The sequence below is a fragment of the Hippocampus guttulatus genome, chromosome 5, assembly GCF_054856545.1.
Source record: "Hippocampus guttulatus isolate MCC_2025c chromosome 5, RoL_Hgut_1.0, whole genome shotgun sequence".
NCBI classification, from domain to species: Eukaryota; Metazoa; Chordata; class Actinopteri; order Syngnathiformes; family Syngnathidae; genus Hippocampus; species Hippocampus guttulatus.
In genome coordinates this window covers 29,676-54,680 of record NC_141265.1, presented here as the reverse complement: position 1 = coordinate 54,680, position 25,005 = coordinate 29,676, and the positions used below count along the sequence as shown (strand labels likewise).

General features: G+C 52.2%; 4 protein-coding genes across 13 annotated transcripts; 2 read left to right on the top strand and 2 right to left on the bottom strand.

The window, feature by feature from the left end:
- Positions 1-160: 160 nt before the first annotated feature.
- mrps30 (mitochondrial ribosomal protein S30) lies at positions 161-3,086 on the bottom strand. 2 transcript variants are annotated; one of them, XM_086112424.1, is made up of 5 exons: positions 2,468-3,086; positions 2,078-2,223; positions 1,466-1,571; positions 1,204-1,380; positions 161-500 (listed from the first exon to the last, which is right to left on the bottom strand). In XM_086112424.1, exons 1-5 carry the CDS (start codon positions 3,084-3,086, stop codon positions 217-219), a joined length of 1,332 nt encoding a protein of 443 aa, XP_085968550.1. In that variant the 3' UTR covers positions 161-216. The 2 variants fall into 2 exon arrangements, with proteins under 2 accessions (XP_085968550.1, XP_085968549.1); XM_086112423.1 differs by having other exon boundaries at positions 1,204-1,571.
- A 131-nt stretch (positions 3,087-3,217) lies between these two features.
- Positions 3,218-6,661, top strand: hint2 (histidine triad nucleotide binding protein 2). 4 transcript variants are annotated; one of them, XM_086112428.1, is made up of 7 exons: positions 3,218-3,361; positions 3,512-3,771; positions 3,915-4,052; positions 4,126-4,230; positions 4,938-5,010; positions 5,062-5,230; positions 6,513-6,661. In XM_086112428.1, exons 2-6 carry the CDS (start codon positions 3,667-3,669, stop codon positions 5,217-5,219), a joined length of 579 nt encoding a protein of 192 aa, XP_085968554.1. In that variant the 5' UTR covers positions 3,218-3,361; positions 3,512-3,666; the 3' UTR covers positions 5,220-5,230; positions 6,513-6,661. The 4 variants fall into 4 exon arrangements, 3 of the variants coding, with proteins under 3 accessions (XP_085968554.1, XP_085968553.1, XP_085968555.1); XM_086112427.1 differs by lacking the exon at positions 6,513-6,661 and having other exon boundaries at positions 5,062-5,291; XR_015101034.1 differs by lacking the exon at positions 3,218-3,361 and having other exon boundaries at positions 3,525-3,771; positions 5,078-5,230.
- A 1,537-nt stretch (positions 6,662-8,198) lies between these two features.
- Positions 8,199-18,429, top strand: LOC147204439 (long-chain-fatty-acid--CoA ligase ACSBG2-like). 5 transcript variants are annotated; one of them, XM_086112417.1, is made up of 16 exons: positions 8,316-8,397; positions 8,584-8,683; positions 8,791-8,858; positions 8,942-9,033; positions 9,766-10,046; positions 10,937-11,025; positions 12,738-12,858; positions 12,996-13,076; positions 13,303-13,452; positions 13,883-14,050; positions 14,135-14,316; positions 14,673-14,906; positions 15,206-15,420; positions 15,801-15,940; positions 16,007-16,250; positions 17,151-18,429. In XM_086112417.1, exons 1-16 carry the CDS (start codon positions 8,339-8,341, stop codon positions 17,240-17,242), a joined length of 2,316 nt encoding a protein of 771 aa, XP_085968543.1. In that variant the 5' UTR covers positions 8,316-8,338; the 3' UTR covers positions 17,243-18,429. The 5 variants fall into 5 exon arrangements, with proteins under 5 accessions (XP_085968545.1, XP_085968547.1, XP_085968543.1 ...); XM_086112418.1 differs by lacking the exon at positions 8,584-8,683 and having other exon boundaries at positions 8,319-8,397; XM_086112421.1 differs by lacking the exons at positions 8,584-8,683; positions 9,766-10,046 and having other exon boundaries at positions 8,310-8,397.
- Positions 18,430-19,796: 1,367 nt separating this feature from the next.
- On the bottom strand, positions 19,797-22,879 carry LOC147204438 (flavin reductase (NADPH)-like). Of its 2 annotated transcripts, none has more exons than XM_086112426.1 (4): positions 22,576-22,879; positions 21,802-21,952; positions 20,891-21,055; positions 19,797-20,041 (listed from the first exon to the last, which is right to left on the bottom strand). In XM_086112426.1, exons 1-4 carry the CDS (start codon positions 22,708-22,710, stop codon positions 19,884-19,886), a joined length of 609 nt encoding a protein of 202 aa, XP_085968552.1. In that variant the 5' UTR covers positions 22,711-22,879; the 3' UTR covers positions 19,797-19,883. The 2 variants fall into 2 exon arrangements, with proteins under 2 accessions (XP_085968552.1, XP_085968551.1); XM_086112425.1 differs by having other exon boundaries at positions 21,802-22,003; positions 22,576-22,876.
- Between the last annotated feature and the right edge of the window lie 2,126 nt (positions 22,880-25,005).

Here is a 25,005-nt window from a genome sequence, read left to right as displayed (position 1 = left end):
CATGGACAAGTAGGACAGAATAGTAAAAAATGTCTTTCGTTGTGTGAAGAGGCTCACATTTCATTGGCGGTAATGTGTCACCAAGACGAGCTGGTTTCTATGTCTAACGATCACTTTTTCACATGTAATTGCACGCAAACCACTTTTACTGGTCTATAAAGAAGGTGGTGAGTTTTTCTTTTTATTTCTTTTATTTGGGTACAACTTCCTGCTCCTTCATGTCCCGACGGGGATCTCCTCTTGGGGCCGACGGAGCAGGAAACGCACCAGGAGCAGCAGCGCACGGTCATTGAGGCCGAGCACGCGGCCGTCCTCCACGCCGTCGTAGAGGGGCACGCTCTCGCTGCCCCACAGGAGGTTCTTGCGGGCGTTGCGGACGTCCGTCCGCGCGGACAACGCCAGGGTGTTGAGCTGGTAGCAGAAGAAGGAGAAGTGGCGGCCGTCGCTGACGACCGCTTGTGACACGAACGCTCTGCTCACGTCCTCGTGATTCCAGAAACCTACGGTAAGGTTTTGAAAAATGAGATCAAATGTTTCAAAGTGAACCATTCGTTACATGTCAGTTTTAGGGTTAGGATCAAAATGCAATGCGTACACCAGGGGTGGCCAACCATTTTTTTTTTTTTTACTGCGTTACTGCGAAGAGCCACGTCATACACATGGGCACACGTCAACATCACCCCAACCCTCCTTTCACTCACACACACTAAAACAAACCATTAAATACAAGTTGAAACATTTGAAAAGAAACGTATCTTTTATGAATTTAGTCGACAATTAAATGCACATTACTTGTCGCGGTGAAGCGAGCGATTAATCAACTAGTTAATTATCGATTAATTTGATAGTCACTTTGAGAATCTATCGTTTTTGAGAACTTCAATGTAAAATTGTCCAAATGTAAGTCGCTATCTGTTCCTTGAAATACTGCCCTATTTTTGAATAGATATCGTTTTTAACCCTATTAATCGACAAAATAATCAACAGATTGACGTGGTTGCAGCTCGAGTTTATTTGAGATGATTCTATGAAATATTGGTGACACTACATTACGTTTTAGTGTTAAAAAAACTAAATCATGGAAAACAAACTATTCAAGTCACTTAATTGTTTTCATCTTTGGGGGTTTTGTTTTGCTCAATGTCCAGTTTCAAATCTACGTGAAAAGAGCAACGCGGTCTCGTGTACGTTTGGATGCCGGACCTTGGTAGGAGGCCTGCGCGGCGGTCCACGCAAACAGGCTGGCGATGGCGTTGGCCCTGAGGAACACCTCCACCTGGTCCGACTGCTGGCGACGGGCCAGGCGATCCCTGTGGTAGCGATCGGGCACCAGGTGGAACTGCGTGTGACCGTAGCACGCCGGGTCCGGCGCCTTGGAACCTGTCGGGAGCGCCGCGCGCTGCGCGCGCATCTGATGACGCCCCAAGACGCTTTGTGCGGCGCCACACGAGGAGCGAGGGCTCACCTGTGAAGATGGTGTTGGCGTACTGCCTCTTGAACAGCGGCAGCCGGTCGGGAGCGTACAGAACTTCGGGGACGTCGGCGTCGTAAGAAGCCTCAATGGGGACCAACTGGGTTCGGCGGACCAACAACACCGTTTTGGGCACAATTAAGATGGCGTAAAACAGGCACGTCCAGCTCCGGGCGTTTTTTCACATTTTAATGGCGGTCCGATGTAGGTATGCGCGTGTTCATTTTCAATGAGAAATCTTTGAAAACACGTTGTCGTATTATTTTTACAGCGTTAAAGAAGAGCAGTGACTTTATTTGACAAGACCCCAAAAGGACCCCGCCAGTGACCTGAGCCACGAGGAACTGCTTCGTTTCCTTTCTGCCGAATGCAGAAGTCAAATGTATTATGTTAAAACATGAAACCTCCCCGGTTAAGATACAAAACGTATCATGACGTTCGACTTGGTTTCTGTTGCGGCAGCTTTCTGGGCCGGATTTTAAATCCTCGTCGATCCGCTTTAGTCCTTCCGTACTCGGCTGGCCGCGATGCTGCTAACGTGTTCTCATCAGAAACGGTGTCGAGGGCGAGCCCTTTTGAGGACGGAGCGATAAAGTGAGGCCTAACCTGAGGCAGCTGCTGCGTGATTCGAATCTGACAGAGCGGGCGGTCGTCAATCTGGAACCTGATGGGCTCCAGGCTCCCCCTTCTGTGGCCCCTCGGAACGATCCTCTCCCCTCTTCTCCAGTAGAAGCCCACTTGGGGATTCGCATCTGACGACACACAACGGCGGCATTTGCACTACCCCCACAAAGCTTGACATCTTGGGCTTTCATCCGAATTGTATTTGCCGTTCTCCAATCGGGAGCTGAACAACTTCAACTCCTTGTTCGAGACCCCAAATGTGTGCACAATGCACCGAAACATCGGACGTGGAACGAGTAGATTAAAAAAACAAAGGCTTGACTTAGGTTAACCTGTAAACCGCGCGTACGTAGACAATGGGACATTTTATACCCATGCTGGAGTGGAGAAGCAGTGGGTTGTATTTGGCCAGGCCGTACGTTAAGGCTTTGACCAGGTTCCTCAGAAAGGGTCCCTCGATGAGCTCTTGTCGTCGGTACACGAACGGCCGACGTTTCAGCAGGTGCCAGTGGTCATGGAGAATCACGCGAGTCACCGCCGAGCGGATTTCCTCGAACGCCTCATCGCCAATGTCGAGCTTTTCTGTTGCCGCGACGCCCGTCGGGCGAGGGGAAGCCTCCTCCTCCTTCTCCCCGGCGGCACGACGCCGATCGGGGCCGAGTTGTTCCGGCAAGCCGGGGATGTACGCGGTCTTGGTGAAGTGCTGGTACCATTTATCCGCGTTGCGCGCGAACGTCTGCGGGTAGACGACGTACTTTTTGCGCTCGATGCGAGTGAGGAGCCGCAGTTTATCCTGCACCGGGGAGGCTTTTATCCGCTCCACTTGCTCTTCGACCTGACGCGCCCTGGCCGATTTGCTTTTGGCCGTGAGAGAGGGCTTAATGGGCGGGTAGACGGCCTCCTTGACTGCTGTCGCCTCGCTGTGGACAAGCCTGTGCTTTGTCACCAAGTTTTGGGGGAAGCGAAAGGGCAGCCTTGTGCGGGCCGCCATATTTTTCCCCCTTCTTCTTCCTCGTTTCCCTTTCACGAAACGTGAGATGAGGACAGTTCACACTTGACAACAGCGCCCCCTAAAATACCATCCAACCCATCTTGATTTATGAAGCGTTTTCACAACAGCGGCGCTTTCCATAACATTGAACACAATGTGACAATGGGATGGGCTCCAGCACTCCCCGCGACCCTTGTGAGGACAAGCGGATCGGAAAATGGATGGATGGATGGTTAACATCGAAGACCTGAGATGACCCTGAACCAAACCTGCAGGTGCCATCGGAAATGTTATGTTTCCGTCAAATAAAATGTTGTATTTCAATACTTTTCTACGCGTTGAAATGTCATACGTGATACATCTTTCCTCAAACATGGCTCAATAATTAAAAAGACCCCCCCCCCCTTAATTTCTGACAAATATAGACCCCAAACTAGTGCGAAAGTCAAGTTGACGAGGTGCCTTGAAGGCAACACAAATGCATCGACGACGTGCTTTCCCCGAGGAAACTTGAAAGCTCCTGCGTGGTTATGTTTGAGGACACCGCGCTTTGACGCGGGCATATTGGATAAGGAGAACAATGGCGCCCCCGGCCATGTTTTATCAGCATATTCTCCGAACCTGCTTGCTTCCGAGCCGAACGGCGGCCCTATTCGGCGGTTTGCAACTTGTTTGCGGAGTCCAGGTAGCTATTCTCTTTCGTCATATTTCAAGCTTGCTCTTTTTGAAATTATAATCCTATGATAATGTTGTTCAATTCGAGACAGTGACGTAATATTGTTAGCGCGCGTTTGAACGTTATTTTTGATTTCCACTCCCTTTCTTCAGAGAGCTCTGTGCACCGGAAGTGACGAAGTACTACTGGCGGAAAAGGCCAGTAAGAAATATGGCCGCCCGGCTGCCACTATCTTCTCCAAAGTGATTGAAAAAAGCCTCCCTGCAGATATCATATATGAGGACGACAAGGTACGAATGTGCTTGTAAATCAACGATTAAATCTGCTTGTAATTAAGTGTGTGCGCGTGTCCTCCACTCCCAGTGTCTGGCTTTTCGAGACATCAGTCCGCAGGCTCCGGTTCATTTCCTGGTTATCCCAAAGATGCTCATTCCCAGGATAAGTCAAGCCAAAGATGACGACGCTGAGGTGAGATGGAGAGAGAGGCATTTTTTTGACTGTCCACCACAAAGTTACCACACAATACGAATCGGAATCGGAATCATCTTTATTGGCCAAGTACGTGGAACGCACAAGGAATTTGTCTCCGGTATAACACGCTGCATTCGTATGATCATAAACGAGGACACGACAAATAAGTATGGAAGGACATTTCGTAATGTAAGTGAACCCTAGTGCGGTGGTACCGCCCAGTGCCAACTGCGAGACAATGTGCAAAGTATCAACAGAGCTAAAGTGATCGGTGGTAGAATACAGTTGTACAGTCGCTGCAGAAAATCGTTGAACCATTTTAAAGTGACCAGTAGCAGTAGTTGTAGGACAAGAAGAATTGCCCTAAAGCAGGGGTGTCCAAAGTCGGTCCTCAAGGGCCGCCGTCCTGTCCTGGCTGTTTTCCAGCTCTCCCAAGAGCAACGCACCCGATTCAAATCATCGGGAACGTTGTAATGCTGCTTCAGAGCCGGCCGATGAGCCGATCATCCGCATCGGGTGTGTCGCAGCCGGGAGAGCCGGAAAACAGGCTGGAGAGTGGCCCTCCGGAGCTGGACGCGCCTGCCCTAAAGCCCTCGTTCGCAAAGAAAAAGTCCCACCTTTTTTAAGCCTCGCAGGATTGATTCATGCCCCGCTCCACGTGCGAAGAAAACCATGAAATCTGAGTTTCCGCTGTCCCCGTGCAGCTCCTGGGCCATTTACTGGTCGTGGCCAAAAAGGTGGCGAAGCAGGAAGCGCTCGCAGAAGGTTATCGAGTGGGTGAGTGGCCCGTTGACACGGGGAAAGAGTTGAAGAGTTGTTTCGATCAAGTTGTTGTGCTCTGCAGTCATCAACGACGGCAAACACGGCGCTCAGTCTGTCTACCATCTTCACCTTCACGTGTTGGGAGGCAGACAGATGACATGGCCTCCGGGATGAATGCACGCATGCATGAAGACACGCTGACGTGTATTAGAACTACCTGTTGACAACATGCAATGTGAGTACTTTTCCTCTACTTGTATCAGCAAAACGGCAAAAATAAAAATTCACAAAATGTTGCCTTTTTTTTAAATTTTTATTTTTGGGAACAATATGAATACAGGCAAGGCAAGACCACGTTTTTATGCACAATGCATCTCGTTTCTCGTTCTTTGAATAAGCTACTTTCGGTCTCTTTGCGAAGGTATTCGGAAATGCTTTTTGGTGCCGCGTGAAGCACATCGCGTTGCCTTGCGTGCGAAACGTGCTCTTCTGTTAAATGCTTTGTTGCAGTTGCAGTGCTATAAATCGAGATGTCTAAGATATCTTCCAAAATCAAAGAGAAAAACGCCTTCTTTAATCTCGAGGGCCAAGTGCGAGCTTCCGTCGTCTAGTCCAAAATGTTTCCCTTCTCCATCCCGTAGTCAAGTTGGCAGTGAGGGGCCACCTGGACAATCATTGACACGCAAGCTCTGTGCAATGTGGGGTCACATGTGGGGTGATTCTTGGACTTGTGGTTTGTGTGTGTGTGTGTGCGTGCGCGCGCGCACGCACGTGTCTGAGTAAGGTTAACGTGCGTAGCCGGAAACCTTCCCGCCCGTTCCCTTAAAAAAGAAGAAAGCAGACCAAACGGCATGAGGGCAAATAGCTTTAGTATGAAGGGAATTTCAGAAACGACTTTCTTCTCTTGAACGACAGGCGCGTGATGCGGTCGACCGGAAGCGTTAGCCTAATCTTCATGTAGTCTTGTCGCTATTTCTGGAAAGAGCTGGACGGCCAACGGCCGTTTCTTCCGATTCCCATTCAGAAAACTTTATTTATCCCCGTGGGGCGATTGGGACTTATCATGGTCCGGTTAGATTGGCAATTTGGACCCCTCACGCCCGCTTTTTCAAATGTTTCCGACACACTTTTCAAGCATCATGGAAATGTATTCCAACAAAAAGGGAATGGATCGCAAACGCTCGACGTGACGTTGCCTTCGAGGGGCGGGCCCAGTCTCGCGCGAGCAATCTCCTGCATTTTTCAAGTTCGGTCAATTCAAAAGTGTGCGTGCGTGCGCGCGCGCGCGCGTGCGTGTTCAATGAAAGAAAAAGCAGAAAAACGATCTTGCATCCGGCTGAAAAATGACCTGTCAACGCTGCGTTTTGCGTGCCGGCGTCATGTCGGTAGTGTCAACTCGAGTCAGCTGATGAACACAAACAAGCCCGCTGGCGGGTCGTCGTCACCTTGGCGCGTCGCGACCTCGGCGGACGATTTTTTATTTATTTTTCCCCTCCCCCACCGCACCCCCACCCCAGAGGGTGCCGCCGTCCCGCCGGGCAAGTGGGCGGGACCGAGGGAACGGCGTGCCCCGCGCGCGGCCTTTGCGTCGCTCAAACGGAGAGGCCGAGGGAAGCGGGCGCTCGGGCCGGCCCCACCTTCCCCGCGACTTCCGGCGATTCCCCGCGAGGAGGTAAGATGGCTCGCCGATGCGCTTTGTCTTTCTTCTTCCGCGTCCGGACGTCGATGCTCGCGACGCCCGCTGCGTCCTTCCCCTGCCGGTCCGCGTCGGGAGTTTGGGCATAAAAAACAAACCGCAAAAGAAGGCGTCGCGTGAGAATCCAAATGCTTGCGTCTATTTGAAGAAAAAGAATTTTATTTTCACAAGAAAACCGACTTTGAAAAAGTAAAGTTGGCTTTTTAATCAAAGAAAGAAGTATTACCCGTGAATTGTATCCTAAAATATCAAAATGTAGACATTACAATGAAAATGTCATTTTGTCTGTTAAAGAAGCAATTCGTATTTTTTCAAAGCGTAGCGGCACGAATAAAATGTGATATTCTCCAAACGACACCAGAGTAGTCCTATTATTCCCCTCCATTGAAATCCAACTTTTTTCTTTTGTTTCGCTAAAACGGACTCCTTAAAAAAGAAAGAAATCACGTTCACCCACTTTATGATCTCGTGCCTTCATTCCAACAATAGCAACATTTTTTTTCCAAACGCAAAGAGTCTGGCCAAAGTCCAACTAAATGTTGACACGCTGCCACGCATGTTACGACAGCAACTTGATTCGGGCCCGGTTGCCCTTGTCGCCCCAGAAGTGCAATCGAAAGAAAGATGAGTCGAGTTCAGTGTGGCGACAAGAGCGCGCGCTTGCTTGGACTTGAGACTTCCAAGTAGCATTGGCCAGACTTTGCCGCTCTTGCTTAAGATGTTTTCGGCCGAAGGAAAATGGAGCAAAGTTCAGTGGAATTGACGACCACACACACACACACACACACACATAACAGGTCAGACTGAGTTGATGACGTGTCATTCCACTTTTTGTCCGCTAGGTGGAGCAGGAGTTTCATGACTGCACATTGTCTCATGAAAAGGTCCGGTTATTTTTTTTTTAGAACGCACTCATGTTAGAAAAAAGGGGGCGGGTATAAAGAAAAGAACTCTCGCCAAGAATGTCAACATATTAAGAAAAAAAAGCCCTCTTTTTCTCAGTTGTCATTTTTTTCGAGAGTCTTATTTCTTCAGCAAAGAAAAAATATATTTTTCAATAAAAATGTTTTTTTAAAGGAATAAAATATTCATCTTTTTCCAACTTTTTTATTTTTAGTCAAGTCGGCTTTATCGTCAATTACGTTCTGCGTGCAACGTACAGCACAGATGAGATTTCTTTCCTCTCAACCGCAGCGCAAACATGCGGTGCATCGAAAACTAAGGGCGGCAAAAGTGAACCGTATAAAAAAAACATCAATATAAACAAAAGCAAACGTATGATAAATGATAAGAAAATGTCACTTTTTGTAGCCTTAAAAATCATCTTTGAGTATGTCTTTATCGTTCCGAGCTGAACTCGAAGCCGTTGGCATCGTGTTTCTGTCTTTGCGGGACACTTAACCACAACTTGACACCTTTGGGCTCTTTGTTTAGTGTGAAACGTGAGGCGCTAGCTCGGCATCCTTTTTTTAGGTGAAGGGTAAAAGTGAAGGACAAAAAATACACAAATAAGCGTGTCGCAATGGCGTCCGGGCGTCAAAATGCCAAGATTTCCACACGGACGCGCTCGGTGTCGCAATGCGACCGCTACAAAAGGAAGGCCGAGCCTTCTCGCGGCTTTTCATCTCGGCCTCGGGACGGCGCGAGATGGCCGACGGCGCCTGGGGTAGCGGGCTCGCGGGCGCGCGCGGACGCGGCGGCGACAGGTACGCGCGCGGACTCGGAAGCCCAAACGAAATGTCTGATGACTTTGCGACCCGCCGCGGGTTGGCGCGTGTTCTTCCAAAACGAGGTTTTGAATTGTTTAGCGGCGCTCCGAGTTCAAGTTTTCGGTTGAGTATTTGATGGAAGCGCTCGAGCTCGGTGTGTTGAATTTCCCCAAACTAACTTAGTTTGCCTTCGGGATCCCCCGGGGAGAGGGAAGTCGGGGCTTTTCCGTCCCTTTGCCCCTTTGCCCGCTCCGGTACCGCCACGGCCGGATTTTATTCCGAGGTTTGCAAATGAAGCCGGTCGCTGACTCGGAGATGAGCGCCAGAGCACGTAGACGACACGCAACGCGATTTATTCTCCGCTTCTCTCTCTTCACGTCATCCGTGAAGATCCGAGGAAATAAAAAACAAAACAAAGTAAGGGATGGAAGGCCCCGATCCGTCATCAAAGGCAGCCGGTAAAAAATAGTCCCGTAACGTACGCGAGTAGCTGCAAAGTCCAGCGGTGATTTTTCCCTCCGTTGTGCATTTGTCGTCGCAGGATGGCAGATTCCTCCCCCGTCCTCGGCGATCGCGGCGGGAAGGACGCGCGCCGGAGCGAAGCCTCGGCCGCGCCGCAACGGCCGCGAGGAGGTACCGTTTTTTTGCAATCACATTTGTCTGATAGCAATTGTCCTACTTTATTGAACGGGGCGGGCCGGCGGTCGGGTTAGCGCATCGACCTCACGGTGCGGAGGCATCGGGTTCGATTCCGGCCTCCCCGCGTGGCGTTTGCACGTTCTCCCCGGGCCTGCGTGGCTTTTCTCCGGCCACTCCGCTTTGCTCCCGCGTTCCAAAAACATGCGCGGCGGGCTGATTGAAGGCTCCAAATTGTCCCCGGGTGTCAGTGTGAAGGCTACTTCATGAGGTCAGTCCTGTCTCAAGCAGGATACGTGCGCCATTTTGTCATGACTAGCGCTCCAGTTCTTTTTTTGGGGGGGGGGGGTATTTACAGATGACTCGAGTAAATACTTGTTGGCCGCTATAGTAGGATCATTTCAGAAGCAAGAGGCCTGCAGCATCCTTGCTAAGTGGCGTGCGTCTGACAGAGGGGACACCCCCCCCCCCCCCCCCCCCGCAAAAGCAAGGCCAGTTTGTGCCGTGTTTGTGTTGCGCAAACAAAATGTCTTGGAAGCGCTCAAAACCAGACGGGCAGGTACACGCGCACGCGCGCGCGCGCAGTCAGCAGGCTGGCAGTATCGTGTCGGGTGACGCCTCGCCCGCCTCACTCGCTCCACTCGCTCTCTCCACTCGCTCGCACGCGGCGGTCCCGAGCGCGACCGGTCACCATGGCGGGTCATCGCAGCTGCCCCTGTTGCCCCTCAGAGCCCCCCCCCGCCGGCGTCCCGCTGAGGCCCCCGGAGGCCTCCCTGGCCCCGGCCGAGCGGCTGTGGAGCGTCGGCGGCGAGGGGGCGGTGCGCCTGAGGATGGAGGAGTCGGGCCCGGCCGCCGACGCCCCTCGAACGGTGCACCAAATGTTCCTGGAGACGGTGGAGGCCTTCGGGGAGCGCCCGGCCGTGGCGCGCAAGGAGGACGGCCGCTGGCGGACGCTGACGTGGAAGCGGTACTACCGAGAGTGCCGGACGGCCGCCAAGAGCTTCATCAAGGTCGGCGCTTTCGTCCTTTGATGCGAGACGTGGGCGCGGCCAAATCGGCAAATTGTCGGAGGCGAAAGCGCGTCGAGTCGACGACGCCGATGAAAACGTCGGTCGAGTCTGCAAACGCGTCGCGCCTTCGCCGACTCGACCGTCTCTGGCGTTCGCTCCGACGTGCCCTCGACTCGCTCGTTGACGGCGACCTTTTTCTTCCTCCTCGGCCCGAATTGTCTTTGATGGGGAAGAAAACCAACCCAAAAGGGCGTCTTCTCCATGTTTGGTTCTGATTTGGGATTTGATGTTTTGGCTCTTTGAAAACGTACAACCGAGAATCGTCTCGGGAGGATCAATTGTCCGAGTCGGACAAAACGAAAGATCGAGTGGCACCGTGTCAACAAATGCACAGTGTCCTTGTTTTTATTTTCCTTTCGTATTTCATATTCAGGATGAAAAGTCGTCTTTGTAGGAACAGGAAGTCATTTCAAAAGTTGATTCTTTGAGAACAAGAGCGTCGGAATCTTAACAAAAGCCCCAAAACTTTCAGACGGGAAAGTGAAAGATGAACGGCGAGACAGCATTTGGGTTTGCAACAAGAGCGCCTTCCGCCATTGACCCCGAGCGCGTAGCTGAGGCCTTTTGGCGCCGCGCGTCTCTCGCGCTCTCTCGGCCGACAGCCGCCTCCGATCGGTCGCTTCGACTGTGGACTTGCGGTTGCGCCCGAAACTCTGCGGGGAAAAGCAGCCCTGCATTTTAGGCATGTGAAATCTCCGTCCTGGCTTCCAGATCCAGTCGGATGGAGGTCAAAAGTCACGCGTGGCAAAGTGTCAGCAGTAAAAATGTGTGTGTGTGTGTGTGTGTGTGTGTGTGTGTGTGTGTGTGTGTGTGTGTGTGCGTGCGTATAGCTCGGTCTGGAGCGCTTCCACGGGGTGGGCATCCTGGGCTTCAACGCCCCCGAGTGGTTCATCGCCAACGTGGGCTGCATCCTCGCCGGGTGAGTACCGCATGCCGATCTGCGTCCCGCGCAGCCAAAAAGACGCTTTCTCACGGAGGCCGCTTTGATCCCGCCCGGAGGAAATCGAGACGCACCCGATGCCGTTCAATTTCAATGAAGCCGAGACGCTAGCGAGAGTGTTTGGTGCCAGTGGCCCTCGTGCGGACCCCCCCCCCCCCCCCCCGGCTCCTTATCGTAAGCCGATGGTCCCGAACTCGCGTCTTCAACCGCCCCGGTGATTTGAACTCGGGGCGGCATATCGGCGCCGTCGTGAAATGCGGCTTCTCTCATCTCAGTGGCGGCCCTCCTTTCTCCGGCGAGCACTTTGAAACGGCGGTTCGTGCCTCGGTCGCATCCCGCCCCCGCGCTTGACTTTGGAGTCGGCCGATCCTCCATCAAGCGTCTCCAGTTGAGCCGCGATGCCGCGGCTCGCCTCTTGACCGCTACTCAGAAGAGGGAATCGGAATCGCCTTTGTCGTCATCGTGTAGCGCACGACGACATTTGGGCGCGTCCCTTCTCGGGCTCCCGACACATTTTTGACTTCTTTTCAAGATCTTCCGCTTTGTTTTGAAATCTTGAAATGGGCTGGCGCCACCTCCCCCCTCTGAGCCCCTCCCTCCCGGCGCGTGCCTCGGGTCTGCATGGGACCAGACGTTATTGGAGGTACCAAGAAAATTGCCGTTGCCGCTCCCTCTCTTTGGAATGAGCTCCCACTGAACATTGGGCAAGCCCCCCCCCCCCCGTCGCTGGCCATCTTTGTATACAGCGGTGGTTGTTGTCAAGGGCTCGACAAATACACCCGAGTTGAGTTGAGCAAGTAGGTTTTTGTTTTTGTTTTTCTTCCTCCAGCCCGCGCCACTTTTATCACTGACATGCCTCAAAGCACGCGCGCGACAGACGAGACGAGACGGATGACGATCCCTACGACGATGACGGCCTCAGATGACGCGATTTTCATTTTCTGCATTGTTTGCGTGCTTCGAGCCATTTCAACAAACAAATGATTGATTTTGGCGGGGGAGGGCGGCAAATCTAAACAGGCTTCGGAAAATGGGGCTCGTTTGGTATCCGTTCCTGCCGACTGCCGTCAGGCTGCCGAATTTAAAAAATGAATTAAATGATGCGGAAAAACAATTGTAAATAGCACTGCGACCGTCTCCATATTTGTATTTATATTGCACTGAATTGAAGGCTGTTTGTTGTTTTTCTTCTTTCTACCCCCAATCTTGCTGCTGTAGACTATAAATGATCCCCTTACTATAAATTTGCTAAAGGTTGCTTTGATGTGTTTTTCGGTCAAGTCAAAGCGCCGACGAGAGAGTTTGCAACGAGCTCAAACGCTAACGCAACACGACGGACGATGGCGTCAATCGTCCAAATTTGGATGCGAATGAATTGTAATTTCATGAGAAGGGAGGGAAACCAAATCTGAAGGTCACAAATTGAAAAACGATCGAAGAAAAACGATGATGTCAACCCAGCCGCTTTTACCGGGGCAAATTGCCACCGAATGGGGAAAAGCGCCGCGCTAATTAATTGGCGCCTTGCGTCTAAAAACTGGAGAGGCCGGTCGAGCGACGGAGATGCTGGCTCATCGGGGCGAGGAGCCACCAAACTCGACGGGAGCACCCTGGGAACAAGAGACTCGGTTTCTTTTCCTCTGTGCAATGCGAATGAAGCGCACGCAGTTCACGTCCCGTGTCCGTTCCAGCGGCCTGGCGACGGGCATCTACGCCACCAACTTACCTGAGGCCTGTTTGGAAGTGGCCGGCAGCGCGCGGGCCAACATCATCGTGGTGGAGGACCAGCAGCAGATGGACAAAATCCTGCAGGTCAGCGCCTGACTCCGCTCTCACACTGTGTGTGTGTGTGTGTGTGTGTGTGTGCGCGCGCGCGCATCATCTGCGGCGTGCAAGGCCGGTCTCTTAAAAGAAAGAAATCCAAATCAAGCAAAAGATTTTTCCATCAGGTGAAAGACGGGCTGCGGCATCTGAAAGCCATCGTCCAGTACAAAGGAGAACTCAAGCAGAGGCTCGCCTCCCTTTACACGGTACGCTTGCGCTTGCGCCTGCGCCTGCGCTTGAGGGAGCCTCCACGCACACTTGTTGTTGGAAAAGGACTGAAAATAAATGCGCAATTATATGAAGGGAAATATGTTGACCGGATGAAAAAATTGCCAGTATAAATGTTAGAAAATGAATCTTGTTTATTGGGGGGGTGGTGGCGGGGGGGTCAAACTTGTTTCTCGCATCACGTAGTGTCGTCTTTGTTGTTAGTGGGCGGAATTCATGAGGCTGGGCGAGGATGTGCCGGAGCAAGAGCTGAACCGCTCCATCGGCCGCCTCCGCGCCAACCAGTGCTGCAGCCTCATCTTCACGTCGGGAGCCACCGGAACCCCCAAAGCCGTCATGCTGAGCCACGACAACGTGAGTCGCACAACCACCATGGCAGACGATTTTCGCGTGCGGCGGGCTGGGGGGGGGGGGGGGGGGGCATGTCTTCCACTTCCGTTTTTTTGCAATGGATTAATAAGACCTCCAATTCAGAAGACGGCGACACGAACTACGACATCGAGCCGTTTTACAAGGCAAACGCAAAGATTTTGCCGGGGGCAAAAAGATCACGTCCGTGAAAAAGAAATGAATTGAAATGAGGACACGGTGGAAAGAGTTCAGGAATAAAAGGTGGCAATGGACAATGAAAAATGTGAACATTTTACCGGAAGACATTTGGAACGTTTATCGAGTTGTATTCAATTCAATTCAATGAGGAACCCACTCGAATGAGCGCTGTCGGTAAGGAAACGGAAAGGGCCCTAAAATCGAGCCTCGGGGAACCCCGACACTCCCACTCCAGGTGACCTGGACGGCGCAGAGAGCCGGAGAGGCGGCGGACCTGCGCTACGGCGAGGAGTCGGTGGTCAGCTACTTGCCGCTCAGCCACGTGGCGGCTCAGCTCAACGACTTGTACATCGCCATGAGGTTCGCCGCCACCACCTACTTTGCCGAACCCGACGCCCTCAAGGTGAGCGCGCGGCCTCGCGCGACCGGTCCCCTCCTCTTTTTATGGCATTCGATTTTCTTTGGGGGCTTTTGCTTTCAACAAAAGGGGTCCTTGGGGGCCACGTTGAAGGAGGTGAGGCCCACCTCCTTCCTGGGCGTCCCTCGCGTTTGGGAGAAGATGCAGGAGAAAATGCAAGCGGCGGGAGCCAAGGCCAGCCCCTTCAAGAAGAGCGTGGCCGACTGGTCAAAGGCCATCGGGCTCACGTACAACTACAGCGCCATGCACAAGTGAGAGAGCCTCGCCGGCGTTTTTCTCCGTTTCGCCGTTTTCCTTTCATTCTTTGGGAAAAGCCCAAACGCCACAAAGCGACTGCGATTCAAAAGGGCCCCTGCCATGTCGCCTGGCGTCTCTTCATTCCGTGAAACGCGCTTCCCGAATGGCCGGCTCAACTCGGCATCGAGAAATAAAGCCCGCGTTTAGCCCGTCTCGCTCGCCAGCTCCCGCCTCCTCACGGGGCGGTGCCGAGCGCCGGCGTCTCATCCCGTAACATCTTTTGCTTCGAAACGCACGGCCCCATGCTTGAAAGTCGTTTGGCTGGCATCGAGTGGGATTGTTTTTTTCTTTTGCCCTTCTCACGTTTCAGGGAGAAGCGCGTGCCGTGGGGCTTCACGCTGGCCAACCAGCTGGTGTTCAAGAAGGTGCGGGCGGCGCTGGGCCTGGACCGCTGCCGCATCTTGTTCACGGGCTCGGCGCCCATCTCCAAGGAGACCCTGGAGTACTTCATGAGCCTCAACATGCCCCTCATGGAGCTTTACGGCATGAGCGAAAGCTGCGGCCCGCACACCGTCTCCACTAACGATGACTTCCACATCGGCGGGTCAGCGCGCTCTCCGTCTTCCGATCGTAAACGGCCCTGCGATTGGCCGCGCGCGATGTCTTACTTGTTGCGATTGGTCGCCCCGTCCGGGCCGCGCCCCTTTCCGCTTTTTTTCATCGCTAGCCATTGCCATCCCTGAATTCAGTGCAGCGCTCGGTCAATGGGAAGCCATTTCTTCCCGTGTCCAACGCTAACTAATAGCGGAGGTTTGGGGCTCCGATTTTTCTGCACCACAAACAGTCGCTCGTAGCGCAGCCCGAGCGGTGGGGCTGACGCCTCGCGGCCGCGTGTGTTTCTAGCTGCGGGAAGGTGATGGCGGGCTGCAAGGTGAAGCTGGACAAACAGGACGAGGAGGGCAACGGGGAGATCTGCTTCTGGGGCCGCAACGTCTTCATGGGCTACCTCAACATGGAGGACAAGACCAAAGAGGCCTTGGACCAGGACGGCTGGCTCCACTCCGGAGACGTCGGCAAGTTCCAGCGAAACTTCCTCTTCATCACCGGAAGGATTAAAGGTCGGTCACGTGTTGTGCATCGCTCGGACACCCTCCCCCCCCCCCCCCCCCCCCCCCAAACAAACATTTTAGGACAAAGAAACAAAAACGGCATTTCCATCACTTAGCCCATTCGGCGAGTGTTCTCTTCAGAAGCCGCTTGCGGATGCAAAAGGGGCGTGGACAAAACCTCCCAGTCATTCGGCATTTTTTTTCTGAATATCGGACCCAACCCAAAACGCGATGTACTGCAGCCGCCGCGCAGAGAGGGATCACCGTATACTGTTCAAAAGAAAAAGGGGCTAGACAGTATTTGCTGAGAAATTGCCAAACGTCGGGGCTTCGCCGTATCACAAGAAGCATTTTTTTTGACATTCCAAAATGCGGTCGTCAACGCGCAGAGCTCATCATTACCGCCGGCGGCGAGAACGTGGCCCCGGTGCCCATCGAGGACGCGGTGAAGGCGGAGGTGCCCATCGTCAGCAACGCCATGCTGATCGGAGACCGCAAGAAGTTCCTCTCCATGTTGGTCACGCTCAAAGTAAGCCGGACCGCCCGTCCCGCCCGTCCTTGTTTCGCAAAGCGTTGACCGGCAACCTTCGGCCAGTGCGTCGCCGACCAAGACGGCGGACCCACGGACCGGCTGAGCCCCGACGTGGTCGGCTTCTGCCGGGACCGCGGCCTGCGCGCCGCCACCGTGTCGGAGGTCGTCGCCGGCGAGGAGCCCGCCGTGTACGAGGCCATCTGGGAGGGCGTCCGGCGATACAACGCCAAGGCCGTCTCCAACGCGCAGAAGGTGCAGAAGTTCGTCGTCTTGCCAAGAGACTTCTCCGTCGCCGGGGGCGAGCTCGGTGAGTTGCTGGCTGGAAAACACCGCGCCTTTTGCTGCAGGCACTACGTACGCTGTCACGCACGTGCACACACACACGCGCGCATTTTTTTGGGCCGTCGTTTTAAAAATACAGATTGATTGATGGGGGTTTTCGTTTTTTTTTTTTTTTTTCAAAATTAAGTGAGATTTTTATTTTTTTTTAAATGTTATCTTTTGCATAATTGCCTGTAGTAATTTGGCCATTATTTTACAAAATAATGGCATTTTTTTACTTGATCGGAGATCATTTTCTTTCCTAATTTGAGAACGTTTTCATGACGTTTGGTATTTATTTATTTCATAATTTTTCATTATTCTGAGATTTTTTGGATGTTTTTTATCATCTTTTTTATTATTTATTTTAGTATAACTGTATCTCTATCTCTCTGAAAATTTTTAGAAACTGTTTTGAATCCTTTCGCAACATTTTCATGATTTGAAGGACATTGAGCAAGTCGTTTGATGACGAAAATGTTTCAAATTGTGACAAGCATAGAAAAAATATCCCAACTCTAAAAGAATCATGTCCGTGTTTTGTAAATATTGGATTTTATTTACGGAAGTAAAATTAAAATGTGATGAAAATAAGTTCCAAAAAACAATATTCTCTCTCTCTATATCTATATCTATATATACCGCATATATAGATAGATGGTACAATATAAGATATAACGATAACATTCAAATAAATATGACATGAGTAGTCATCATATTACAAGAACAAGATGTGTTTTTGATTGACCTTGTCCCAAGTGGAAAGCAGCTCACCCGCGACGAAGCGGGCCGCGTGCCAGGGATGTTTTTTCACAATTCCAAAGCAAATTTTTAGCCGTCGTTGGCACGTACGCATGCTAGAAACGGAATGCGGTTGTACTTACAGGACCCACCATGAAACTGCGGAGGCCGATTGTCGTCCAAATGTACCGGGAGAAAATCGACGAGCTGTACGCCGAGCAGACGCAACCAAAATAAGCCACGGAGATCGATTCCAAGTACGCTATCTGCTTTTAACGCAGTTTTACTTTGGCCAGAAAGACTCCCGATCGTGGCCAAAGCTTGCCATCATACCGCAGGCCACTTACAGTACGTGACCGACACACTCAATATTCCAAAAATCAATGTGATGACGTCGATATAAGAGCAGAGTGTCTTTTTTTGTCGGTGGGGGGGGGGGGGGGTGTCAATGTTGTCCCATGAAAAGATAGAATCAAATATTTACACAAATGTACTCACATTTTATGAGATGTACTGTATGTATTCGCCGTGCACGGTATGGGGGGGGGGGGGGGAAGATGCCATGTGCGATGTAGGTGTTGAATATAGCGATAGTTGACATGTACCTTAAGGAAAAATGACATTTTTATGATCGAATGATTTTATGATTTTAATCATTTTTATTTTTCCTCAATCCACCAAACTAATCAAGCTCGGTGTATGATGAATTGTAATGCCCCCGATAGCTACTGTTCAACGATTGGATTTGGGGTCGGATCTGAGAGGTCAAAGTCCACTCGAAGCATCCGCTTTCAGAAGAAAACGATGGCACGTCTTTGCCATATGCGGGTTGCATTGGCCCACGCGGCCATCGCCGTTTTTTTCTCTTGGCTCTATTGCGCATCCCTTCTCTGTATGTTTGAATGCCTTGCCGGTTTCATCTTCCTCGTGAATAATCGACAATGTCATTCTTCCCGAACGCGCCCCGAAGCGAGGAAGCCTCTCGCGGTGGGGTGGCGTGATTATTTGGAAACGAGGTCCGAGGTCATTGAGGAGTCGCGTCTCGGGTTGCGGGTGCGGCGTTCTTCTCCGTTGCTCCGGACTTTTAACAGATCAGATGGCATCGCCGGGCGCATTGTCGTCTTTCAGGTTTTCTTCAGATTGCGGACCGGCGCCATCGCGGCATCTCGCCCGCTCCGCTGTTTTAACGGCGCGCGCCGTCAATGAACCCTCCGTCGGGACGCCGCGCCGTCACGCTCGACGGATGCGCGGATATGCGCGTACTAGAATTGAAGCGTACCGGCAGACCTCCGTCCTCGCGAGTAACTCGAGGCTAGAAAAGAGCTTTAGAAATGAGAGCCCCTTTGCAAAAATATCAACCCGTGTACGCTCTGTATTTGCCATCGTGATAACAATTAAAAGATAAAATGCTGACTGACCGCAAATTGTTTTGTTCTTTGTCTGCCGTAGTCATTTCGAACGAGATCAGGGGTGCCCGCGACGTCGATCGCGGACTGGTCCCGAGACGATCGAGAGGGGTGTAGAGTAAAAAAAAAAAAAAAAAAAAAAAAAAGCGTGTCTCTGTGCGTGTAAGATATTTTTATGTCGATGCACACCGCACCCCAATCATCCTATCGGTCTCGCTTTCACAAAAAGTATTGAAAAAATAAAATAGAATAAAGCAGGTCACCTTTAACTTCCGGTGGCGGGTGACCCGCGTCACCGAAAGTCGTTAGCGCTCAGCAGTCTGCGATTGCGGCTTGAGATCGGAGCTGTCGCGATATCGTTTTGATTATTATTGTCATCGATCAAAGTCCGTTTCGCCGATGGCACTGGCAAATAATGGCAATCTGGAGGGCCGACGGAAGCATTTTAAAACGGTACGCGTGAGCGACGACAGTTAACCGGCTGCAAAAGTGCGGCGGATGCCTCCGCGGCAGGTCGCCCGCGAGGGTAGGCGGTGATTGTCGTCAACTCTTCTGCCCACTTTAGTTTTCAGTTTCATTCATCTTAGGGGCTGTTCCTCGTCGTGGCGTGCGTGCGCAAGTGCGTGGGTATGCGCACGTGTGCGCTAACGGGTCGATCGAAAGGTAGATCTTCGCTCCAAAAGGTTTGGGCACCCCTGATCTGGATGGTCGTCCGCAAAGGTTGAAATGAATCAACTGGACCTTTCTTCTGTTTTTGTTTTTTTTTCTTCATCCATTTTCCAAACCGCTTCTCCACAGGATGGTCGCGGGCATGCCGGAGCCTATCCCGGCCGTCTTCGGGCCTTAAGCAGGGGACACTCCGAACCGGTCGCCAGCTCATCGCACGGCACACACACACACAAACAAACAACCATTCGCGCTCACAATGACCCGAGGTACAATTTAGGGCGGAGGAAGGCGGACTACCCGGAGAAAAGCCACGCAGGCAAACTCCACACAGGACAGTAGTGGATAACAACTTACCCGTTGGGAATTTTGCCGTTCGGCTCCTTGTTAGAAAACAAGTCGTGCAAAAGAAAAAGGGCGGAAACACTGAACATGGGCATTTAAAAGCGGAGGGAAAGCTTGGCGTGCGTTTTCGATTCTTGCTGAATTTTTACACGGAAACCCCAAACGTTTTGTGAGTAGTCCAGCTATATCGGGGGGGGGGGGGGGGATTTTCCCACCGAGTAGAATTGAACCACAAATGCAACATAAGGGTGCCAGACTGGCTATTGCGTGAGCGCCGTCGTCCGGTTTTCTAGGCTCGCGAGTGGCTTTTTACCGCCGCCGTGTGAATGAAACCACGATCGCACGTCGCCGGGCGCCATCCAAGAAACCAGACGTTTGCGTTCAATGTCGTTTAACGGGGGCACTTGTTGGTACAAGCGAGGCGAGATGCGCGATTAGCGGCGGAGGTTGGCGGTCGCTTGTCATTTGGTGGTGACGGCCACTCCCTTCTTCACCCACGCGTTGCTATTGAGGAGCGACAGCATGAAGCGAGCCACGTCGCCTCGTCCCATGGCGCTGCCCGCCGGACGCCCGCCCTCGTCGGGCACGAAGTAGCCCTCGTGCGTCAGGAACTCCGACGCTGGGGAGGACAACCTTGACGTTAGTTTGTCTTTTCCTTTGAAATGAGACCGGGGGACGTCGCAGCCGATTCTGCCTAGCGACCGTGTCGTGAAATGGTCGGGGAGGAAAAACGACAACGACCAAACTCGCGAGAAAGCCTCGAGAACAGATGCCGTAAAGCGGACAGGGAGGGAGGCGGCCATTTGGTGAGGTCGGCCCCTGCCGATCGGCTCCTCGCCCGGCCTCGCCTCCTACCCGCCCGCGTCTCGTCTTTGCAAGTCGGTCCCCGGTGGAACTCGCAAAGTCTGACCTTTTTTCAGTCACGTTTGAACATTCTTAACTGTTGCATAAGAGTTAAAACAGCGAAGCGTTAAGTGGCGAGATCTCGTGAACGTCAGCCGTTGGCTTTTCTCGGTTTCAGTAAATCCGCTCGCGTCCCCTGCCCTTGATCGCCACACATCCGGGTCTGCTCTTTGCAACGCGGTCCACGGCGCAACTCTCAAGGTGAAGCAGAAAAAAGTCCAAAGAGCCCTCGCTGTGCAACGCGCAGCCAGTCAGCCATTTTGTTTTTCTGGTCTCGGTGATGGTTTTCACGCCTGCCCTCGTGTTGTATCTTAACCCTTCAATCTGGTGACTGATCATTCCTGAAAATATAAATGAGGCTTCTTTTCAAACCAATAATAAATGAGAGCCATTTACGGGAACAAACACCGCATGAAGTCGACGCGATTAAGCCTGCGCTGTGACCAATCATGTCCCCGGGGTTGACTTGCCTTCTTACGTTTCAGAAACGAACAAAACGCTCGCTCTCTCTCTCTCTCTCTCTCTCTCACACGCACACACAATCTATTTCTTCATTTCTTTTTACCCGAGGAAGGCATATTCTTGAGACCGGGCGGGCGCACCACAGTCCAGTTAATGTCGTCCACCTGCCGTAGATCCTGTTCCATCTCCCACATGTTGCCGAGCACGCTGCGGATCAGGGGCAGCAACAGGAAGCGGATCAGGTACGGCGATTGAGTGCCAGAGTTGGCTGGGAAGAGAAAAGATCCATTGGACACATTTCCACACGGGAATTGTAGTCAACGCTCCGCAATCTCAGAGGAAGGAATGCTACGGTCTGCGAACTCGTGAGATGCAGAAGGGATTTTTTGCATGGGGGCAGCTATGTCAAAGTCCAGCCCTGTGGGCCGCTTCATTTTTACTGATCACCGGCATTTGCCAAAATATAACGCGGTAGTCGCCCGCATATGAACAAGTCACCATTCACAAATTCATCGCTTTCAATTTTTTTTGGGGGGGGGGGGGGGGGGGGAAGCGGGGCAGGGTTCTGACATGCGCCAAGATGCTGCCAAAGTCCCGTTTGAATAGGAAAGCGGCAAATGGTGCGCTCAAGTGACACGTCTCCACCGAGAAGCAGCTTTTCACTATTCGCAGCAGAGGACCTCGCTTTCGTCCCGCCAAGAGTGAAAAAGTAGCAAAATCAAGTGTGCTGCACTTGTTTTGAAGCCTTTCGGGCACCTGACGCTCCAAGAAACGAAACTTGAGTTGAGTAGACTGTCGTTTCAAGGTGGATCGTTTTAGAATGAAAATTCTTCTTTTACTCCCACAAAGTTGGACGTTAACGAGGAAAAAGCCCCCCCCCCCCCCCCACAAATTCTGCCTAAGAACATGCAAAAATGCGACTCGACCGAGTTTCATTTTCCAAATCTCGTTACGGCGGTAGGACGTTTTTCAAATATTGAGTGAAGCGGCGCGGCAACGAAACGGTCCACTCACGGTCCGTGTACCAAGACGTCATGGCGATGATCCTGCCGACGCGCGCCTCCCGCATGGCCGCGATCACGGCGCTCATGGAGCGGCTGTAGCCCGTCACGCCGGAGAAGAAGGAGCCGGAGAAGCCCAGGCAGGAGACCACCGCGTCGGCCCCCTGGAAATGAGACTTCAGGCTGTCCGCCGAGAAGACGTCGGCCTCCACCACCTGCGCCCCGTGTCACAAACGCCACGGCGGGGGAAGGACATGAAATCCGCAAAGCCACGTTTCGAGCAAGCGGGAAAAGTAGCCCCCCGATTTCCTCCGGCCGTCGATCCGCACGGCGCCATTTTTCTACGAGACGAGGCTGCACTTTTTGAGGGGAGGGCGGTGGCCGGAACGAATCGGAATACATCTGCATTCATTCCGATTTGAGATCCGAGGAGTTCAAGTTCCAAGCGCGGGCTCGCGCAAGTCTCAATCGACCCCCCCCCCCCCCCCCCCTGTACTTTTTACTTGGATGCTATTGAACACTCAACGGCACTTCACAATCCGAGCGCGAACTATGAAAAAGAGCAGCAAGTGAAATGAAAGTCTCACGCAAGTGCGGTCAAGTTGGGGAATCATTTCTCGTTTTCGTCCTCGCGCGACAGTTGGAATGCCGAGCACGTTGTGACTCGAACCTCTGACGTTTGCAACTATTTTGACACGAGGATCGACCGGCGACGCGTCGCCGCGTTTCCTTCCTCCGGTTCACGCGGGCTTGAAGCCAATTTGCGTGAACCCCGAGCCGCCGTTACCTTGAGGTTGTCGTGGCGCACGGTGAGCTTGTCCGGGTTGCGGACGACGGCGGTGACGGCGTGGCCCTGCCGAAGGGCCTGGCTCACGATGAAGCGGCCCGTCTGGCCGCTGGCTCCCAGCACGGCGATCCTCATGCTGGCGCTTGACGCTTCGGTGGCGGAGTGAACCCCGAAGCTTCGCGCGCGGCCCCTCCCTCGGCGAGTCACGAGCGATCGGCGAACCCACGTGAAGGCGTTTTCCGTGCGGCCACTTTCACGCTCACCGTGCGTTCATGTGATGGGGGGGGAATCAAAGAGGTAGTTTGCAGCCGACAGAGGGCGGCATCCAACGGGGACGGCGGAAGAGAAAAGCTCATTTGTTGCGAAGGGGCCGGCCGGCGTTCGGCTTAGCCGAAGGCGCCGAACGCCGCCTCTCCTCTCGAATTGATTCCTTCCGCATCCGCGCTCGCCGATGATGCTGTCAAAGAAACGTTGTTGGCTTTTTTTGGGTGTGAGCTGGGGGGCTTATTCGGGGCCAGCAAAGGCCCTAGACACTATCGGAAGCAGTGGATGCGGAAAGTCTATGCACGCCTCCAATTCTTTTCTACTCCTTGAAAAGAGATTTGGTTTTCAAATGAGTTGCGCGGGTTACGGCCGGATGCTGGCAAACCCTTAGACGCCATTCATCTTGGGCTGATGGTTTTATCTCACAAAAACCTGCCATTTGTGTGTACACCCTAAATCCTACTACTTATTCCATAAAATACATCCATCCAGTCGGAGTGTTTTATCCAATCGCATAGCTGTCAACTTTTCGGAGCGCCAACCTGTATAAACTACCAAAAAAATCCTTATAAAGAGCAAAAAATCCTTAGAACATACCAAAGCATTTCATATGTCAAAATAACGGCAGAAAAAAAGCCAACGAAATTTTCAATATTATATATTGTAGATCTCCATAATACAATGTGTGGTTAATGTCTAATCATCATTCTACTTAGTGGCATTACTGTGTTCAGAGTTGTATTCCTGCGTTACTTTTTTCACCAACTCCAGAAAATTTGGAGTTGGTGAAAAAAAAACGGAAATTTTCAGAATCCGTATGATTTGTGCGATACGGCCGTATACGTAAGATTCACCACAAAATCCGTATGAACTATGGCTAAACCGTATGAGTTGACAGGTATGCAATCGTTAAATTATGTAAATAAATTTTCAACTTTTTTTTTGTTGGCCAATCAGACTCGAGATTCTGTCGGTGGCCAAATCACTCCAAACTGCAAATGGCCTCCGGAAGCACAGCTGGCGGCCCGTGTAACCCGATACGTGGAACGAACGCCCCCCCCCCCCCCCCCGGTGAGTAGAATGTATTTGATTTCACCTTTTGGGCCCGTTCGCCGCGTTGTTGACGGTTTGTATAATCGCTCGGTGGAAAACGCCAGTCAAGTCCACTGGCTTGTATGAACCGCACATGATGTGAACAGCCGCGGCCCCGACCAGGAAGGCGAGCTAACCGCGGTAAGCTAGCTAGCCTCACGGTTGAGCTCGCCAAACCAACGTCGCTTCGGGACCGGTAACAACAAAAAATAAGAATAAGTGCGAACGTTTAAGTCCGGCTAAGTCATTTAACTAGGGGTTGGGTGCTTTGTGAAAACTATGCGAAGCGTTGGCTTTGAACGTGGCGTTTCCCGGCCCTCGATAACGAGGTGAACAGACGTGCTCCCGCGCAGCAAATCCTCCACCCCAGCGCGACCGGCACGCTGCGAGCATTTCCATTTAATTGTGGGCCATGGGGGGGGGGGGGCGTCTTTGGATTCAAGGAAGACGGTTTTGATGAAAGCGGGCAAAGGACGACAGCAACACGCAAGGCCTGAAAGTGGAAAACGAGAAAGACGACCAGCGCGAGTTTGCTTTCATCTTTCATCGCCAATCGCCGGCCTCATTTTTCGCCCCGGTTCTGCATTTAACCGAGAAGCCGATGAATTCGACGCGTTGGGCACCGTCATCTTGAAAGCTAGACCGTTTGAAACAGCGGGCGTTATTCAAGCCGCGAGCTAACGTCGACAACCGACCGACCGCGTTGTTCAAAGTCGAACGAGAGCGCGCGTCCGCCGCCGGACTTGATGCGGCAGCGCAAGTCACTTTGACTCCACGTGCCAAAGTGATACCTCGGAAGTGTTCCAAGTGAATGCCTGCTTAGTTCACCCATGAACTAGATTTGGGTGACGCACCGGCACCAGGAGCGACGTGGGGAGTTTTAAAGTCCGGCGATCCGACTTTGTACACCTTTGAGCATGTTTGAGTATTGATCAGCGCGTGAACAGTGTGCCACTCATGTAAACGTTGGTAGGGGGGGAAGAGCACGCGTTCTCCGAACTCATTGAAGTGTAGAGATTCATTTGATGAGTTCACCGTTTTTTTTGTAGTAAGTATTGTTCAGCTTTTTGAAAG